The sequence below is a fragment of the Elgaria multicarinata genome, chromosome 7, assembly GCF_023053635.1.
Source record: "Elgaria multicarinata webbii isolate HBS135686 ecotype San Diego chromosome 7, rElgMul1.1.pri, whole genome shotgun sequence".
Lineage (NCBI taxonomy): Eukaryota > Metazoa > Chordata > Lepidosauria > Squamata > Anguidae > Elgaria > Elgaria multicarinata.
Genome location: NC_086177.1, coordinates 62,112,651 through 62,130,688, shown reverse-complemented (window position 1 = coordinate 62,130,688; position 18,038 = coordinate 62,112,651). Strand labels below are relative to the sequence as shown.

The 18,038-nt window shown below is 40.1% G+C and overlaps 1 protein-coding gene across 1 annotated transcript; it reads right to left on the bottom strand.

The window, feature by feature from the left end:
* Positions 1-2,398: 2,398 nt before the first annotated feature.
* Positions 2,399-14,777, bottom strand: RNF138 (ring finger protein 138). The gene is made up of 9 exons (XM_063130700.1): positions 14,608-14,777; positions 13,056-13,182; positions 11,374-11,539; positions 10,041-10,156; positions 9,021-9,092; positions 7,179-7,284; positions 6,141-6,239; positions 2,609-4,354; positions 2,399-2,570 (listed from the first exon to the last, which is right to left on the bottom strand). The coding sequence occupies exons 1-8, from the start codon at positions 14,765-14,767 to the stop codon at positions 4,286-4,288; spliced, it is 915 nt and encodes a 304-aa protein (XP_062986770.1). The 5' UTR covers positions 14,768-14,777; the 3' UTR covers positions 2,399-2,570; positions 2,609-4,285.
* Between the last annotated feature and the right edge of the window lie 3,261 nt (positions 14,778-18,038).

Sequence of the window (18,038 nt, the reverse complement as noted above, 5' to 3'; positions counted from 1 at the left end):
CCTATCAATAGCTTAGAAAACAATTGTCTATGCACATCTAGTTTCGATCTGAGTGAGCACCTATGATAGCTCTAGCACTGTACGTGTCAGGGTTCAAACAGATGAGATAATAATGCAGCAGCCATAGGGGGAGAGCCGATTTGAAGTGGAGAATGTGGTGCTGGGGGAGGTGAGATTTAACCCTTTCCCCGTTCCTTTTTGCCCCCAAAGAAAGTTGTACCCACCCCATACTATTTCTGCAAGAATTTAAAAGGATGGGAGATCCTATCACAAGTCTCCACCATCTTGTCTAGTTTGGCCTTTAGATAGAAGTTACCTTTCAGGAGAGATTGTAATGAAATCATAATTTAAACCAGGTGCCATAACATGCCAGTCTGATACAACAACCTCAGAATTTGTATAGCAGGGCTACTTACAAAAACAAGTAAAACATTTTAAGATCAAAAAAGTAAAAGTCAAGCATCATACCATTCTCAACTGTTCTACAATTTCCCCCAAATAGTGTTATGTGCTCCCCAGTTCTCTTAGTGGTGAGAAGTCCAGGGTTAGTGTTAGAGGTTTTGATTCCTTGGGATGGAAATAATATTGGACACTCCTGATGCCTTTGTAGCAACTGTAGAGCCGAAGCAACACAGACGACAACTGCAGGCGGTAAAACCATTTGTTCTGCACTAGTTTCCCAAAGAGATCAACAGCATTCCAAGGCGTTTCACCTTCAGCCAGGAATACTCAAGCTGCTCTTTCTGCCCCGCATACCCAGACCCCACCTTGTGAGCACTGGCCTCAGACCCCATCCTGCAGGTAAATCGCTCACTCAGAAAGGTATCATTAATTATTGGCCTTCATTCAGGAGACATCACAGATCAGACATACAATCAGAGTAATTATGGATGGTAGGTCAGCAGCCATAATATCACCTTCTATCACCGTCTTCTGGGAAAGTTTTGTCTTCTGTGACAAGCTGGCTTAAAAGCTTTGGTAGCAAGTCTTCCTCAGGCAAGTTAGTTGAGTAGAATAATAAACATTTAAAAACAGTTATTTTTTTCCCTTCAGTATTACTTGTAAATGTTTCAAATGCTAGGAAAACCAAACCCTTCCAGGCTGAAAAAGACAATGTTTATTCCTTTTACAAGGCATGAAGACATCTTTCCACTGACTTTATTATTTTATTATAAGAATATATATCCTGCCGTTCAAATAAATTCCAGCTAGAAAAACATAATAAGGGAGATCTGTTATTTATCTCTGGATCATCATATCTATCCCTTACAGACAAGGGCAGAAAACACACTTTTGGTGTTAACCAAATGGTAGTATATAAAGGGAGTATAAACTAAAGGTGTAAAGACCCTTTCCTTTGCCAACTTAATTTGTTTAGTTGGCTTGTAGAAAGGTGGGGAGATTGATCCCGATTCCAGAAGATAATGTCCTTGAGAGGCATTTTATGCTGGATATGGATGTTCAGGCTCCTCACCAGGATGCCAAGAATCATCTGCAATTAAAAGAAAATCAGTACAAATGCCTACATGTCTGTACTGCTTTTAAATAAAATTATTGTATTTAAATGATCCCACCCACTCAAGCTATAAGGGAAGCTGTTAAGTTACTCACAAGCAGACCTTCTCTCTGTCCAGCTAGGAGACCCTGCTCAGTCCTTCAACTCAAAAGGTTTTGTTGAAACAGGGCCAGTGCATTAAAAAAAGTATCTCTTGATTTTGCACCGGGCAGCGTCTCAGGGTAACCATCCTCTTGAATGGTGAACAGATGGGAGCTGCATATAATGTACTCCACCTCTATCATGCCATAATCTAAGAAGACTATAAATATCTTGTTTCTTGTTCCACCAAAAGGCAACTATCCGTTGAGGAGCTATTCCCCATATTGCTACAGTGTCAAAAGGCCAGAAACTAAGGAGTGACGTCCAGAAGAAACTTGAAGGAGGTCATTAGTACATTAAACAAAGTTCTGGAATATTAGTACTCTGCACCCTTGTGGTCATCCCAACAAAATTATTCAGTACTTGACTTCTTTCATTAATCACACTGCTGATGCCTTCCCTTTATAACTGCACCTGTTAATTAAGTTAGGTTTTCTTGAAGCCTACTTGATACTGACAAAAATTTCAACAAAGCACCGTTCAGAATCTTTGTTTAACAGAATTATTAAACTGCTGTTGTACTGACATGGAAGAAATATATCCCTCTTCTTCAGAAGCACAACAGAAAATTAGCAGACCCAGAAAGAAAGAACATTTGAATAAACCCTGCAATAAGGCACTACTGCACTTCTGCAGAAGAAATTTTAGTTTTTCTCCTATAAAAGCAAAGCAGCAGATTCAGATTGTTTTAAAACAACAACAACCCAACATCATCATCATAAATGCAAAAGGAGAAAATGTACAGCAAGCAAACACAAGCAAATTCATTATAAAATTTGAAATTCTCTTTTATTGCCTGAAAACATCCAAGGGGGAACCCAAGGCATAACAGAAACATGGAACAACAAAGGAGTGATAATGGCTGAATCCACGCATCCCCAATTATAATGATAGCTACAGCACTACAATGATTCTAGTCTCCAGAGCTACTCTTTAAACAAGTACATTTACATACTTAAGACATTTATTGCCCCTCAAATAGCATTTTGAATAAAAGCCCTTTTATTCATTTCTATAAAAACATCCTTAGGGCGCAATCCTATGACTTCCACCCTTGATGTTCCTACATCTCCAAACTCACTCCTCCCGCTCTGCATTTTCACTACATGGGCATCTTTGCCCATATAGCTGGGGCATCGTGGAACAGGAGAGAAGGAGGCTGGAAAGGCCTCAGAAAAGCTCATAACCCAGCCTCTCTAGTTCCCCCCACCCCCATTCTCTGCCCATGAGACTGTCGAGTTCCCAACTTTGAAGAGGCAGCTGGCATGGTCTTTTCCATATCAGCTGTGATGAGGGGCATGGACAGATTCCCAGAACTGAAATAAGAGTGCTGTCTCCAATGTCGGATCCAGGTATACAAAGTATCCTATGCCCCTCACCCCCCACTGCCTGAGATGCTGTCTAAAGGCCATAGGATTGCTCCCTTAGTAGGTTAATATTACCAACTACCAGAAGGCCACCATTTGACATTTCTGTCCTAGGTTTTCTTAAAGAACTCGAATAAGTTTTCATAAACCCTCCCTAAAAACTATAAATAACAGGTCTAAACCAGACTAATGTGAATGAATTCCACCAATTTAAGAGAGCTGGAGGAAAGCATAGTGGCAGTTGTCTTTATAGCAATGAAACTCAGTATGCCATAGCTGGCAAAAATTCTAAATTGTGGCTACACTGGCTGGGTTCACATGATCACGGGGGGAAAAGAACCCATCACTGGCTCTTTCCTGGCCTCCACATGTACTGGTTACACAATCACAATTTTCATAAATATCTGCAATGCAGAGAGAGTTTCTATGTAATTCAAATCCAGTATACTGCGCAGAGGGAGTAGCTTTGTACCTACACTACAACCCACAACTTGTAGGGTGAGTATGAAGCCACCCCTGCTGTGTCACATGCCAAATCGAGATGGCATAGCAACCTGCACTGCATCACAGGTAATTATATAAATCACGAGTGTACAATTAGCACATGTAGGGGTGGTGAAAAAACCCATGATGGGTTCTTTCTCCCCCCATGATTGCGCAGTCAGCCACTTTCATAGTGTTGGGCTTAAGTTAAATGTGCCTTGTACTTACAGATCATTGACAACAAGTAAGAAAATACCTGCATGCTATTGTTCTGACAATAGCCAGAGATAAGTCGTGAGCTAGAAGAAAACCATTTATCTTTTACCATATGCCAGAAAATACAAAATACATTCAAGAAAGAAAAAGTAACTATTCAAACAAAGATGCTTGCCCTCATTATGAGCATTTTAATAAAACATTTCAACTCTCTTTCCAGTACAATAAAACTATCCTAAAGTATAACAGGATTAAAACAACAACAACAACAACTGAAAAATAGCTATTTTCTCTCTTTCTCTCTCAAAGACAATTATATTTTCCCCAGATATTTGAAATATTTCTGTTATCACTTGGGAGGAAAAAAAATACCTCATACTGAAATGTATTAATATGTGCTTTTTTGTTGGTTTACATAAAAAGCATTATAAAATGAACTTAAACTAGGGAAAAAGAACAATTGCTATTGAACTGGATACAGAGTTCGCGTTTATTAACATTGAGACCATGAGATGCAGGTTCCCCCCTTGCAGATGGCAGCGATGTGAGCAAATTAAAGGCTTCAAAGGTTCACTTGACAAGATTCCTCAACAGCGTTTTGAAACAGAGTGTCCTCATCCATCTGAAGATTCTATACAAACAAAACAACACTGGATTAGAAACAAACTTTCCAAGTCTAACTATTCCACCCCATCTGAGTTCAATATGTACTCTGCAATCATTATTACTACAAAGAGTGCATAATGATATTATGAATAAAACTGGTGTTATGAGGATGCAGCTGCTTATAGAGGGAAAAGGCCACGTGCAAGTAAGATGGAAAGCACCAGGGAGGGAAAAGAAATAATAGAATGAGTAGAAAGGCACCCAGGAAGTGACGGAATCCTCTGCCCTTCACCCATTGAGAAGGACTCAGTGGTGGTTAGCCCTGGCCACAAACTCTGATAAAACATAACTGCACAAAATCTACAAGCCTTGCATAAAGGGGATGCCTTAACTAAGCGTGTGGGTATTTAGACTGGGGAGAGAAGTTTAATTTTTCAGACTGTTGACAATTGTTCAAAGCAGGGAACACTGCTCAGTTGTTCATAGTCAATCCACATTTGCCTCTGGTAAATAGATAGTGAGCGCAGATTCACCATTTGCAAAAATATTTTAAGCTTTCTTCATAATGTACATGTGGTTGTAACACAGCTTCCCTCCTCCTCCTTACTGGCTGCTCTGCTGCCACTGCCAACTCCTTCTATTGGGGACAGCGACCAATCGCCGGAGTCAGAAAGAGACAGTCCTAATTCCATCTCAAGCTTTCAGCTGTGACACTTTTGTTTCCAGGAGCAGCAAATGGGACAGGTGAGCAAGCAGGGAAAGGGTGAATGCGAAAGGAAAGAAAGCATTCTGCTTGCCTGCTCCTTTACTATTGCTGCCGCTTCCTGCTGGGAAAAAGAGCATCAGACAGCTGAGAACCTGAGACAGAAGTGCAGCAACTTCTTCATGTCTCAGGCAATTAGCTGCCATTCCCCAACAGAAGGAGGGCGAGGTGGCAGCAACGAAGCTGTGGGTCAGTGGAGAAAAAACATATATCAGTCACATGCATATTAAAAAGAAAAACCAAAGTATCTTCACAGTGCTGACAGCCTCCTTTTAATTGCATGCCTGCATATACAAAATTTTACAGGTATTTGTATTTTTTGAGAAGCCTGCAAAACCTGTTTGACCAGAAGCAACTGTAGGACAAAAGAAAGGTATGTAGGAAATATACACTATAAACACTATATTGCAGGGATAGGCAATCTTTGGGCGCATTTGGCAATTTGAGAAACTCTCCTGTGCACCACCACAAAATGGCTGTCATGGTAGGTGTGGCAAAGGGCAAGTAACCACCCCAAGACTACTCCATAACAAAGACATTGCCAGATAGGTTTGGAGAAAATACTAGAGAACTACCTGGGAAAGATGCCATAACCTACCAAGGCAGCTGTAGAATTCCCAAGGAATCTAAGGAGCAATCCTATGGCCCCTAGATAGTGTCTGAGGGGCCATAGGATTGTTCAGAGTCCCTCCTCTGAGGTCAAAGAAGAGGTAAGGAGACTTCGCAGGCCAGGATACAAGCTATCCAGAGCCTCTGGCAGCTTCCTTTCCTCCCCCTCTGAAACATCTTTGCTAGATGAATGGAAAAGCCTGTCTAGCAAAAAATGCAGGGTGGGAGGACGGCTTGGCAAAGATTGCCTCCACCACTCTTCCTGCCCTGTGTAGGATCATCGAGGGTGCAATCAGTAGGATTATACCCTGGGCAAATTAAACTTCATAAACTACTGAGCTTCTATAGAATATAAATTAATTTGGGATGCATGGAGGTCTAATTTAATCTTCCAGGGCAAAAAGAGAACAATGTTAAATTTTAAATGAAAGTTTTTTACCATAAAATCTTCATAATGGTTTCGGTTTAAATGGCCAACAAAATTTATTGTAACCCGGTTAGGATCACCCCATGGGAGAGACACACAAATAGGACAGACCTAAAAAAAGAGAGTGAATAAGAGGCTACAGGTTACATAAAATCCTGATTTGATATTTGTTCACTATTAGGAGGAAATACAGATGATTTCTCACGTAAATTACATAGCAATTATGTATGTCAATATTATTTTCTGAAAATCATGTTACATAGAAATGCTTTCAAACTGAAATCTATTCTTAAAGTTAAAGGACAGTAGGGTAAGGAAAGTGAACAAAAGAGATAAAATTTACAGAATTGAGTCAACTATATCTAACTTTTCCCATATGTACTTCACAGATTTTTTTTTAATATTTCCAATTCTAAAGAGGATATTAGTTCTCTCTCTCTGCTGATATGTTTATATACAATCTTTAACAAAACTAAGCTGGGAAAATGAGGCCTTGTACAAATGAAGTTTTTTAAAAAGAAGTTATTCCTCTAATCTCTGCCATTCTTGGAATATTGGACATCACTTGTAAAACAGGGCACCATTCGGCCATAGCTAAGACTTATTAGACTTAATGCTTCAATTGAACTTAATGAGACTTTAAAAGAGGATGGAACTGTGCTGTTGCTCGAGGAAAAATAAAATGAAAATCCCACATAAAGAACAATCCAGAATGCTGGACTAGATGGACCCTTGATCTGATCCAGCATGGCTCTTATGTTCTTATGATTACTGCATCAGAAAAAAAGCCATTCCAAGATTAAAAGAGAAAAAAGTTTTAAAATCACGGATCTAAATACTAGAAAGAGGTGTGACAAAAGGAAAAATGCAATTAGACAAAACATTGGGGCAAATGCTGAAGCTGGTTGGGAGCAGATCCATGTCCAGCATCACTGCAGGGAGAAAAGGGTGGCTTATTCTCTCTCAAAATAATGCTGCCTTAGAATTAAGATAATTTCAAAAAGCAAGCTCCTACTGCAAACATATACACTTTTAGACATATATACTTACTACTGGATCTATTTGATAAAGATGCCTGTCGTTACAATGATTCAATAAGTTCTGCCTTGTGAAGTTACTTTCTTGACATAGAGGGCATTTGAATGTAGGTTGCAGACTGAAAAACAGATAAATGTAAGATAGGGTCACATGGTTGAAAATATGCAAGGAGCTCCCTCACCCACAATAATTTCAGCAGAGGCTGAAATTAGCCCCGTACACATAAAATATCCTTGGAGCTTTGCAGTAAAAAGAATTCAAGCTGGCATAGTTAAATTAGCCATTGTACATTTACACTGCAATCCACACATATTTTTCTGGGAGTAAGCTTTATTGAACTCAATGGGGCTTACTTCTGAGTAGATAAGTATCGAATTATACTGTTAAGGCATTTGTCTGGCAGACCTAATCAAAAAATAAAAAGGCATACTTGCGGTCTAAATTATCTTCTTCTTTTTTTAGCATTCCTTTGAAAACAACCAAGCACAAGTGTTGTGGAACTATCTTGTTCACTATGAGCAAGACCTCCTCCCCACTGCTCATAAATACTGGGGCTCAAATGATGTTTGATGACCTGTCAGGAACCTGCTCACTTGAGAGTTTGAGCACCCCCTTTTAATGAGGAACTTACAAAGTCCCAACTAAAAATCTCCAGGAAAAGCCGGTTTCCCCCCAAGAGTGCTTTGGAAAGCAGAATCTTGCTTTGCAACTCTGTGAATCAGAGCTGGGCCTAGGGTTTAAAGTCACTTGAAGAATCTAGGACCAGGCAATGGGAAAATTAGCTTTGAAACCAGGTTTTCCAGGTGTTTTGTTCATAACTAAAATCAAATATGGAAAAAAATCAATCAGGAGAAAGATGTTCCTTAATAATCACGAATTACTTCGATATTTATCAGTCAGTTGCTTAGTCAGTAGTCAAATCAGGCTAGAAGGAGATACCTGGATTTGACTTTGAAAAGACAACAGATGATAGACAAGACTTCCAGGAGGCCATCATTATTTGCTAGAATGTGGCTAATCCACTGTGCTTTCATATCAATCTAGGTGACAGTTCTGTTTGAAAGATAGCTGGGATATTTAAATGTATCCAGAAAAGGGGGAGGGGAGGTTTCTATTGGGCTGTTCAGATGACATGCTAAGCCACAGTTAGGCTGCTAATCCTTTTGCTGAAAATGGTTACTGAGCATGTTTAAACCATAGCTATGTAGCCAGCATGGTTAAGAATGGTTCACATGACAAATAAAGCCAAAATGTTTAGCTCAAAATGAGTTTATCAGTCTCTTGTTCCTCCTCTCAGTCATAGTGGGTGGCAGCAGCAGGTCTCCAAAGGTAAGGCAGTACGGCTTGCACCCCCAACACTCTCTTGTTGTCATAATCCTCCCCACTTGCCTAAGCCTCATCTTTATATAGTCAAGATGGAAAGTTCAAACTGCATTACACCATTATAAAATTGGAATATTCTAATTATTATAAAATCAAAACAATTTGTCCCAACTTTATGACAGAGAATTTAGCATGCAAGTAGTATTAGCAGGCCAAATTTTTAAAAACCAGATAATATGTCTGATATACAACAAAGGGCTTTTTTCACCCATTTGCAACCATTTTTTACAAACTTAAAACATACCCTTCAGATTCTCTGGTCAGTGGTAAAGGATAGTGTCATTCTCTGCAACAGATATATACTGTACTATTACCATAGGTTCTCTTTAACAAATTGCACTTACTACTTAATACAATTTGGATTTTGATGTATCTATATATACAAATTTCATATTATTTTGGTATTCTATTCCTTCCCCGAATCCTAGAACCAATAACCTAATAGATATTGATTTCAAAGATTATCCCTACCTTGTAGCTTCTTCAGGAACATGTATATTAGAATTTTCTCCAATTTCCGAAGTAGAAGAATCACTCCTAAAACTTCATGCAAAGGGTGAGAATTTATTTTCAAGCTAAATATAGAAAGATCTTCAATCCTAAACAGCATAATGGATATGTAAGTCCCAGGGACACTAGTAGAGTTTGCTTTCAAACTGATGTTGAGATTGGGCTGTAGGTGTTACCTAAAATCAGAAACATCGAATAAAGGATATGGGTAAGACCACAGCCACATTCAGGAATTCAGAAAGGGGTTAAAATCAATGCATGAGAAGGAGCACTCCAGTCTCATCCCTTTCCCTAATTCTGTTTGTTGCCCTCTACTCAAGGAAGGCTCCAGTCTGAAGAGGAAAGCCTCCTGTATCTATGGAGGCTCTCCAAGAGAGCCAGAAAGTGGCTTTTTCAACATTCTGACTCATGTGGAAAGCCTCCACTGATACAGGAAGCTCTCTTCTTCAGATTGTCACCCTCCACAAGCAGATGGTGATAAACATGATTAGGAAAAGGAATAGGGCTAGAGCACTCCTTCTCCTCATGTGTTGATGTTAATCCCTTTCTGAATGCTTGAACAGAGCTCACTTCATGTTTCATACAAAATTGCAGTTCAGTTCCATCCATGCAGTTACTTCCTAGCTGTCCTCAGCAAACAATTGCTTGCAACTGTGTGGAGAAACAGAAGTGTAATTGATAGGCAGCAATTTCTGAAATCACTATAATGCTATATTTCCAAATGCTATATTTATAGGAACTACTGCAGCCATAGCCATAGTTCTCTATCGTAGAAAGAACTAATTTAGAGACACCATTATGAAACATACCAAGATACATACTTTAAGTTATCATGATATAATCACATACGAAGAAATTTTAACCTATGCTGTTGAATATTTTCCCCATGTCAGACCTATAGCAGCCAGTATATACTAGTTTGGACATAATTTTTTTAAGTGAACATTCAAATTTCTAAATCAACTTGCAAATATGAATTACCTGATTCCTGTTGAATCCAGAGATATGTCTAAGTTTGGATTTACAGAAGAAACACCATATTCATCTTGATACTTCTTACATGATTTATAATGCTGTCTCATACGAGAGAATCTAACCTGTAAATGAAGTTGTCTGTCATTTAGATTTTAAAAGGCAACACTGTATCTGAAAAGATACTTTTATGAGCAATAAAAGAAGTTAGCTTATGCAACATTCTACAGAATCCTCTAGGTTTGATTTGTGGGAGCAAAACACTAAAATCACAATATAATTAGGCAGTACACATAAATTGCTCTCATGGTTCTATTAATGTTTTGGTTGCACTGAACCTAATACACAGGTTGAACAATAGCACTTGGTGACATCTAGCAAAAGTCTACAGTACACTCTGGTTTGATCTTCAGAAATCCCAAGAGAGGGTGGATAAAAAGTTAAAGTATACATGGCTGGATCCAGATACAGGGTTCCTAGCACTACCAATCAGGGGGCATCGTGCAGCAATTCTGTCTTTTTTCCCCTAAACTGATTTTCTGTGTTATGAAAAAAGATGGAGCAAGCAGTGGGAAAACACAGGAGGATTACAAGTAGAAAATGACATCCTCCTGTAAAATTCCACAAATGAGACAGGGTGATGTCACCACAAAAATCTCATCTGGAAGCATCCCTGGTCATTCTTAATATAGATGTACTGGAAAATCAAGGGGAGTCTCACAAATCATTTCCTTGATGAAAGACAATGTGGAAAGGCATCATATCAGCAGCTACTCACATTTGTTTGTTACTCAAAGTCAGAATCTGCCTTCTTCATAATACAAAAATCTGGTAGCAGACAATGATGCACGACCACCCGCCTGCAATATTATTTTCAGCACAATCTCATGCATATGTATTCAGATGTAAGTGCCAGACTGGGTTCAATGAGACTTACTCCTAGGTAAGTGTGCGCAGGATTGCAGCTTTTGATGATGATGATGATGATGATGATGATGATTATCTGCATTTCTATACCGCCCAATAGCTGAAGCTCTCTGGGCGGTTCACAAAAATTGATGCTAAAACTGATAAGTATAAGTAAAACTGAAAACTGATAAGTATAGTTAGGACCTTGGAAATCAGTAGAGTCCTTAATGTAATTAAAGCTGTAGTCTAATCTTTCCACATTTTATGTTCAGTACTTATTACTCTAAGCCTGATGCTCAACTCTTGAAAGATTTGCTCATAAAGAATGAAGATCCTGTTTAACATCTGCATGTTTGTGAACTGTTAAGTGTAACAACTTCTAACATGCTTGTTCTGTTAGTTTACTTCTAATACTATTTAAAACCTACTATACCTGTTTGTCACAGCATCTACAGCTTCCCACCAGCTTTCTCATGTTGTTTTCAACATCTAAGGCTCTGTTGGGACGTGCTTTTTCTTTTCTGGTTACAATGCCTCGGCATAACGGGCAATGTGTTCCACCTTCTTTCATAGCCATTAGGAAACATTTCCTGCAAAACCTAAACCCAAATATAAATTGATATATAAAAATAATGTTCTGCTTTATCAGGAACTACTCCGATCTTGTTCCAATTACAGCATACTCTTATTTAAATAATTCTGTCATAATCCGTATACTCCCAGGGTGTTAGGGTGAGTGATGAGGTGGTCAAATTTGCAGGTGATACTACATTATTCATGATGGTAAAAAGTCAAATAAACTGTAAAGAGCTCCAAACTAATATCTCAAACTGAGTGAAAAGATATCTTAAAACAGGATGAATGGGAAACAAAATGGCAAATGGGATACAAAGTAGCTCACTGTTCTATCCGAACTGGGCCATTATGCTATATCTTCAAATAAAAAAGAAAGCCACAATCCACTTATTCTTAAGTCATTCTGAATATTGAAATGCATGGGGGTAGAATGGAAATTTTTGGGAAAACTGAAATATACTAATACTTGCGTTCTTACTTTATTACTTTCAGAATATGGAAGTATCACTTAGGGCACAATCCTATGCATCTTTGGCAGTCTCTGAATTCAGAGGCTTCTGAGAATCCAAAGCTCTACCAGGCAGGGTAGGAGGAGGATGCCAGAAAGAAGGAGGGAGTGCGGGAGGCAATCTTTGCCTCCCCATTACCTGATTCAGAATTTTTTTGCTAGACAGGCCATTGAGCCCATCTAGCAAGGGTGTTCTTGTGGGGAAGGGGCTGAGTTTTGCCTCTCAGGTCACCACCCCACCTCCTGGAAAGCCCCCTCCCCCCTGAAGTAGCTTTTTTGTCCTCAGAGAGCAGCTGGCATGGTTCTTCCTAAACTGGTTGAAAAGGGGGCAGGGGAGGGTGTTCAGATCTCTGACTCCTCCTTCGAAGGTTGTAACAGTGTCTATGGCCTTGGAAGGTGAAATTCGACCTATCCTATGGTCCCTGGAATGCACTCCAAGGGACCATAGGATTGCACTCCCTGCAGTAAAAATTGGGCTGATGATGTATTTATAAGTTTAAGAAGGACAAATGCTTTAGTTTTATTCAAAGAAAAACTACAAATATACCCAGTGTTGGAGATGGTTTCGTATGATACTGCACTCTAAGTACCAAAACAGAGTTTAGTTTTTACTAGGTAGGAAAAAATATAGAGTGGCAAAACTTGAAACCCTTACCAAATCCAGAGCAGATTTGGGGGGTGGGGGCATGCAAATTACAGCAAGTGGGAGGGGAAATCCATTCCACCATGTTCTCCATTTGAATGCTGGACAGCCAGCATTGAATCTAACCCAAAAGGAAATACTTCTTCACACAGTATATACAGTATTGTTAACATATACAGAAGTACAAACAATTGCAAGATTATATGAACCGCTATTCGTTTAGCAAATCTTAAATCATTTTCATTCTTGCTGAAAGTGGAGTTACACGGAACATGCTCCTAGAACACTGAAGAATATCTAACACTAGATTGGTAGAATAGAAGGGAAAGGAGAAAAAATAAATTAAGGGGAAAACACAAAAACGTTGGCCAGAGACATAGATACTTACACATGCTGACAAGTGGAAACCCTCACGGGTGTTTTGAACACATCATGGCAGACAGGGCAGTAATAGTCTTCTTCATTAAAACAAATTGTGGCGGGTTCCTCATTCATGGCAGAAAAATGTGGTATTTCTGATTGTTAATGAGAAAAAAAAAATATTAACACATTAGGTGCTGGCCACAAGAGCCCAGGCCAGTGCATAATCCCTTCCACTTGACATTTCTTATTGCTTTGCTCCTTTGGCTTTTGGAGAGGCTTCCCTAGGATTTGGGGTATCCCAATATTGAGCATGATGAAGGCCTAAGGTCCAAGGATACGAAATGAAGTTTGTAAGAATTTCTGATGGTGGCAATGGTAAGTTCAATTGTTGCAGTATAGAATGGGAGGTACGCAACATCACACAAAATTGTTTTGCTTGTACTCTGGTTTGGGGAAGCATGATTAAACCTAAAGATCTGGGGGTGCTTCCGGACAAGATATTTATCACACTGTCACCCTGCCTCATTCACAGAATTTTACAGAGGTTGAGACAATGTTGTCTTCCGCTGGTAACCCTCCTGTTTCCGCACCACTTCTGCCTTTTTTTCTTACTGAAGAAAATCCATTAATAACAAGACCCTGGATCATGATGATCTCAAGAGCATTTTCTCCTGTAAGTCTTACCCCTTAAGATCTACACTGAAGCATTTGCTAAAGTTCGGCCCAATCTGGATGTGGTTATGTTCCATCAGACACAATGCTTTTTCAGTGAGAGGCCCATAACTCTGAAACACCATCCTCTGAGTCTCTTGCCATTTTCAAAAAACTGGTAGCCTATTTCACCTGACCTTAAGATCTAGGCATTTTAGGCTGCTATGCCTATTTACTTTCTTTTGAGTAAAAAAACACATAGGATTGTACTATTAAAGGTGAGCCTCTGGTTGCTGCTTTCCTTTTTAAACTGAAGTGTGTGTTGGTTATTTCAGTTTCTTTGCATTGTTAACAGTGCTATCATATGCAAGTCTACTCAGAAGTAAGACCCTCTGAGCTACAGGAGACTTGCTCCCAGGTTGAGTATAGAATTGCAACCTAAGTGTTTTTAATTGGTGGTGTTACTTTTGTTTTGGAACCTACTTTGGAAATGTTGGAGCTGAAAAGCAGCTTGAAAACAAACAAATAAGCTGAAATCCCGTTGTTATATCGGTGGCGATAGAGGAAGGAGTGTAACTGCCTGTATAGGCCACAGAGCACCCTTTCCCAACTTGGTGCCCTCTATGTTTGGGACTTCATTTCCCAGAAGCTCCAACCAACATGGCCAATGCTCAGGAATGCTGGGAGCTGTAGTTCTAAATATCTGGAGGGCACCAGGTTGGGGAACGCTGCCATGGGGGGGGGGAGAAATACAATCAGAATGGAAGAGGGAAGAAAAGAGGGGAGTGGGGGGATAGCGCGGGCCGCCTCGCCTCAAGCCTCAGCCCCCTCGGTTTTCGCGCCCCGAGCGTCTCAGGCAGGCGAATCTCGCCCGGAAATTTGCCCGCCCTTCACCTCAAGAGGCCGCCATGAGGCATAATCGCTACCTGTGGAGAGAACGGGAGGGTCGATCACAGGCCTCGGGACTGGGCCGGGATCTTCATGGCTCCCGTGGGCTAAGCCGGTAAACTCACCACCGCTCTCCATAATTCTTGGGCCGCCGCCAGCGCGGCGGCCTCCTCCCAACAGGCGGGCTTGGGTTGTCATGGCAATAGTCCCCCCTCCCGCCCGGCGGGAATTGTTACTAAATAAGAGTAGCTGTGGCCGCCGCTGTCGCCGCCTCCCCCAGCCCGCTGGGAGGCGACTTGAAAGCCGCCTTTTCTCGCTCGTTTCCTGTATGCGTAGTAGCAAGCTCGAGAAAGGCTGCGCACGCCTGTTTATTTAGGCCTGAAATTTTGTCCTTTGGTATAAAACATACCTGAACTGGGCGCCAAGGCGAGATGTTCGGGTGTTTGGGGGTGGGGCGGAATAAGTAGTGTAGGTAGAGGAGCAATGTGAACATATGCAGCCCAATCCTATGCATGTCTACTTAGAACTAAGTCCCATTGAGTTGAATGGGGCTGACTTCCAAGTAAGCATGCATAGAATTGCAGCCCTGGGCTGTGATCTTTACTTAAGATAAACCCAATGAAATCGGTGGATTTATTCTTCAAAGTAGCTATGCATCGAATTATGCTGCCAGTCACGACTAGGATGAAATCAGAGATTCTTTGTGTTTGAAATTTGGTACTCAAGTAGTTCAGAATATTCTGATTACTAGAACATTCTGAAATTTAGTCGGTTTAGCAATGGCGGCACCAGAAAACAAAGATATATTTCTAGGTGAGCAAACTGTCCCATAAGTTGAGTTGATTGAAGGAAAAATAATGGTATCTTTCACACTAAAACTACCATCCTAAACATACTTTTTTTCTGGAATAAATAGAGAAAATGTTACTTTGGGTCTACAACGCAGAAGAGATAATTTTAATTTTGAAAAATCGTTATTTGTGTTTTTTCCTTTCTTTTTTTAAATGAGTCACCGCATACATAAATAAGAAATTAAGTTAAAGCAGGCCGTAAGCAACATTAGCAAGCAGCAACTGGCTTACTTTTTGGTGACAGTTTCCTTAAACATACACAGAGTGCTGAGCTTTAATTATTCACATATTTTCATTGCAAATTTCAGTTGCAAAGTGATAAAGCACAGACACTCAAGAGGTCAGCAAAGTTGGATCACAGATCATGGTGTGTGTGTGTAGAATCGAGCACATTTTATTACAATTTGAGCATTCTTAATTGAAAACATACTTTCTAGTCTATAATTTAGTAGAGAGAAAAAGATTTCTCCTAAAACTTAAAAACCAGATAAGGCCTAAAAACAGTTTTCAGTCAAAGCACTGTGCAAAGACACATACCTTTATAATCATCTTGGGCCCTCCCATGGCACCACCACCACCTCAATACATTCCCCCAGAGGAAAGCACAGAAATCCCTTTGTGATGGTTACAGTGGCTCAGTGATGAGATGGAAACAGTTTGCACATCCTCAGAGACACCTTTTTTTGTTCCCTACATCCCACCTGAGAGATCAGGTTTCAAGCTGCAGCCCAGATTGAGCCTTCCACAAGTGGAATCCCTACACACACAGTTACACCCAACACATACGATAAAACTCTACCTCAAAACACAATGACAAGAAGAAAAATTAAAAATTAGGTACTCCCTTAGGATGTGGCTATTCAGTCCCAAGACAGTGTTAGGAAGTACGCTTTGATTTATATGGACATACATATTGCACACATGTAAACCAAACACATACATGATGGATCTTTGGCCATTGAACTCCTGGCTCTTAGGAAAATCTGATTTCACCAAAAGCTGAGAGTCAGAGACCTCAACAAGGTCTTTGAAAGCAATTCTGTTTATTAAAGAAGAATTTAAAATGAATTAAAATATCTGGGGAATTAGAATCTTACATTAACACTGAGAAGGGTAAAATAATAAAGCATTTAAAGTCAATAGTGAAGCTAGGTACACTGGGTTTATAGAAAATTGTGTGTGATCAAAAGAAAACAACATTAATTTCTAGTAAGGTATGTGTGTAATGATTATGGAGGAAGGGGGAGAAAGTGTGTGGGAGAGAAGTTTCAGCTTGGAATCATTTGGATGGGGGAGAAACAGACTCCTTTGGGGAATTATGAGAGCATTTGGAGGAGGGGGTTAGAGCAAATGCAGAGGTTTGGGAAGAAAGTGGATGAAGAGGCATATGATAGCAACAGGGAGCTCCCAAAGCCAAGGGCTGCGGGAGTTTGGAATGGGATGAACTATTAGGAAACAGGGAAGAAAATAGAATAGTTGGAGTATGGACTACTTAGAAAGAAAACAGAAGATAATGCAAAGATTTACCTCTCTGATTCTGCTGAGTTGTGAAGTGATGGGAAGCTCTGTTGAACTCCTTCTGAGGAAAGGGAGGGGATACAGGAGGAAAGGGGGTTGCTCTTCTGAACAGAAAAGGACAGAAGGAGTCCTCTTTCCTTCTCTCCCTCTCTGTGCTCTATGAATTTGTGTTGCTTTTTTATCCCTCTTCACCCAAGATTTCGTAATCAAAATAAAACAAAACAAGTCTTTCTTCTAAGATTGCTCATGGATGTTGGAAAATGGATTTTTAAGTGGCAGACATTAAGGGAAGAAAGAAGACAATGGGCTCCTCTTTCTTCCTTGTGGTGAGGAAAGGATGGGAGTTGATGAGTGCATATCTCTGGCTATCAGAGGTCCAGGTGAGCAAGATAGCCAAGGGGGACTTCCTGATTATCTTAAACATAGGTGACAAAGAGAGCTGTAACCATCCCTGCTTACACAATATTGGGTTTCACAATTTACTATTCAAACAAAGTTAGAAATCAGTGTAAACTATTTTACAGCGACTGCTTCTGTGGTTGTTGACCTGAGGCAAGACCTGAAATTTGCAAATATTAATACGGAGGAATTGGGGAAATCATAGCATAATGGCTGGCCAGAAAGTTGTATGCAACAAATCTGTAGTTCCACTTGGGATGTACAAGAGGCCTCAATATCTTATGGAACCTGCTTTTCTGCTCTTCTGCAAGACCAAAAAGCCTTAGTCCCCTTTCCTATCTTCACGCCTGTCTTCCCCAAACAGCAGAATTGGGTGTGTTTTGTAAGAACGAATATGAGTTCAAAAGAATGTCATCTTTTTCTCCAGCAGTAAATCCCTTCTAGTTGCAATGTAACAAGCGCAGGTGAAGGAAAGGTACTCTGCACTCGCTCAGAGGCACTGTGCTTATAAGTAAGTTCCAGGGCTCAAGTTCAAAAGGATGGGAGTTCTAATAGAGCTACTTCCAGATGAAGAGAAAGCAAATTGCTCCCTGCCTGCTGCAAATCTATTTCCCTTCCTGATGGAGGGAGAAGTCATAAGAGTATATTAACGTATCATTTGCAAGCAAGAAGAGTGCGCTGCTGCTGGTTTTATCCTGTTG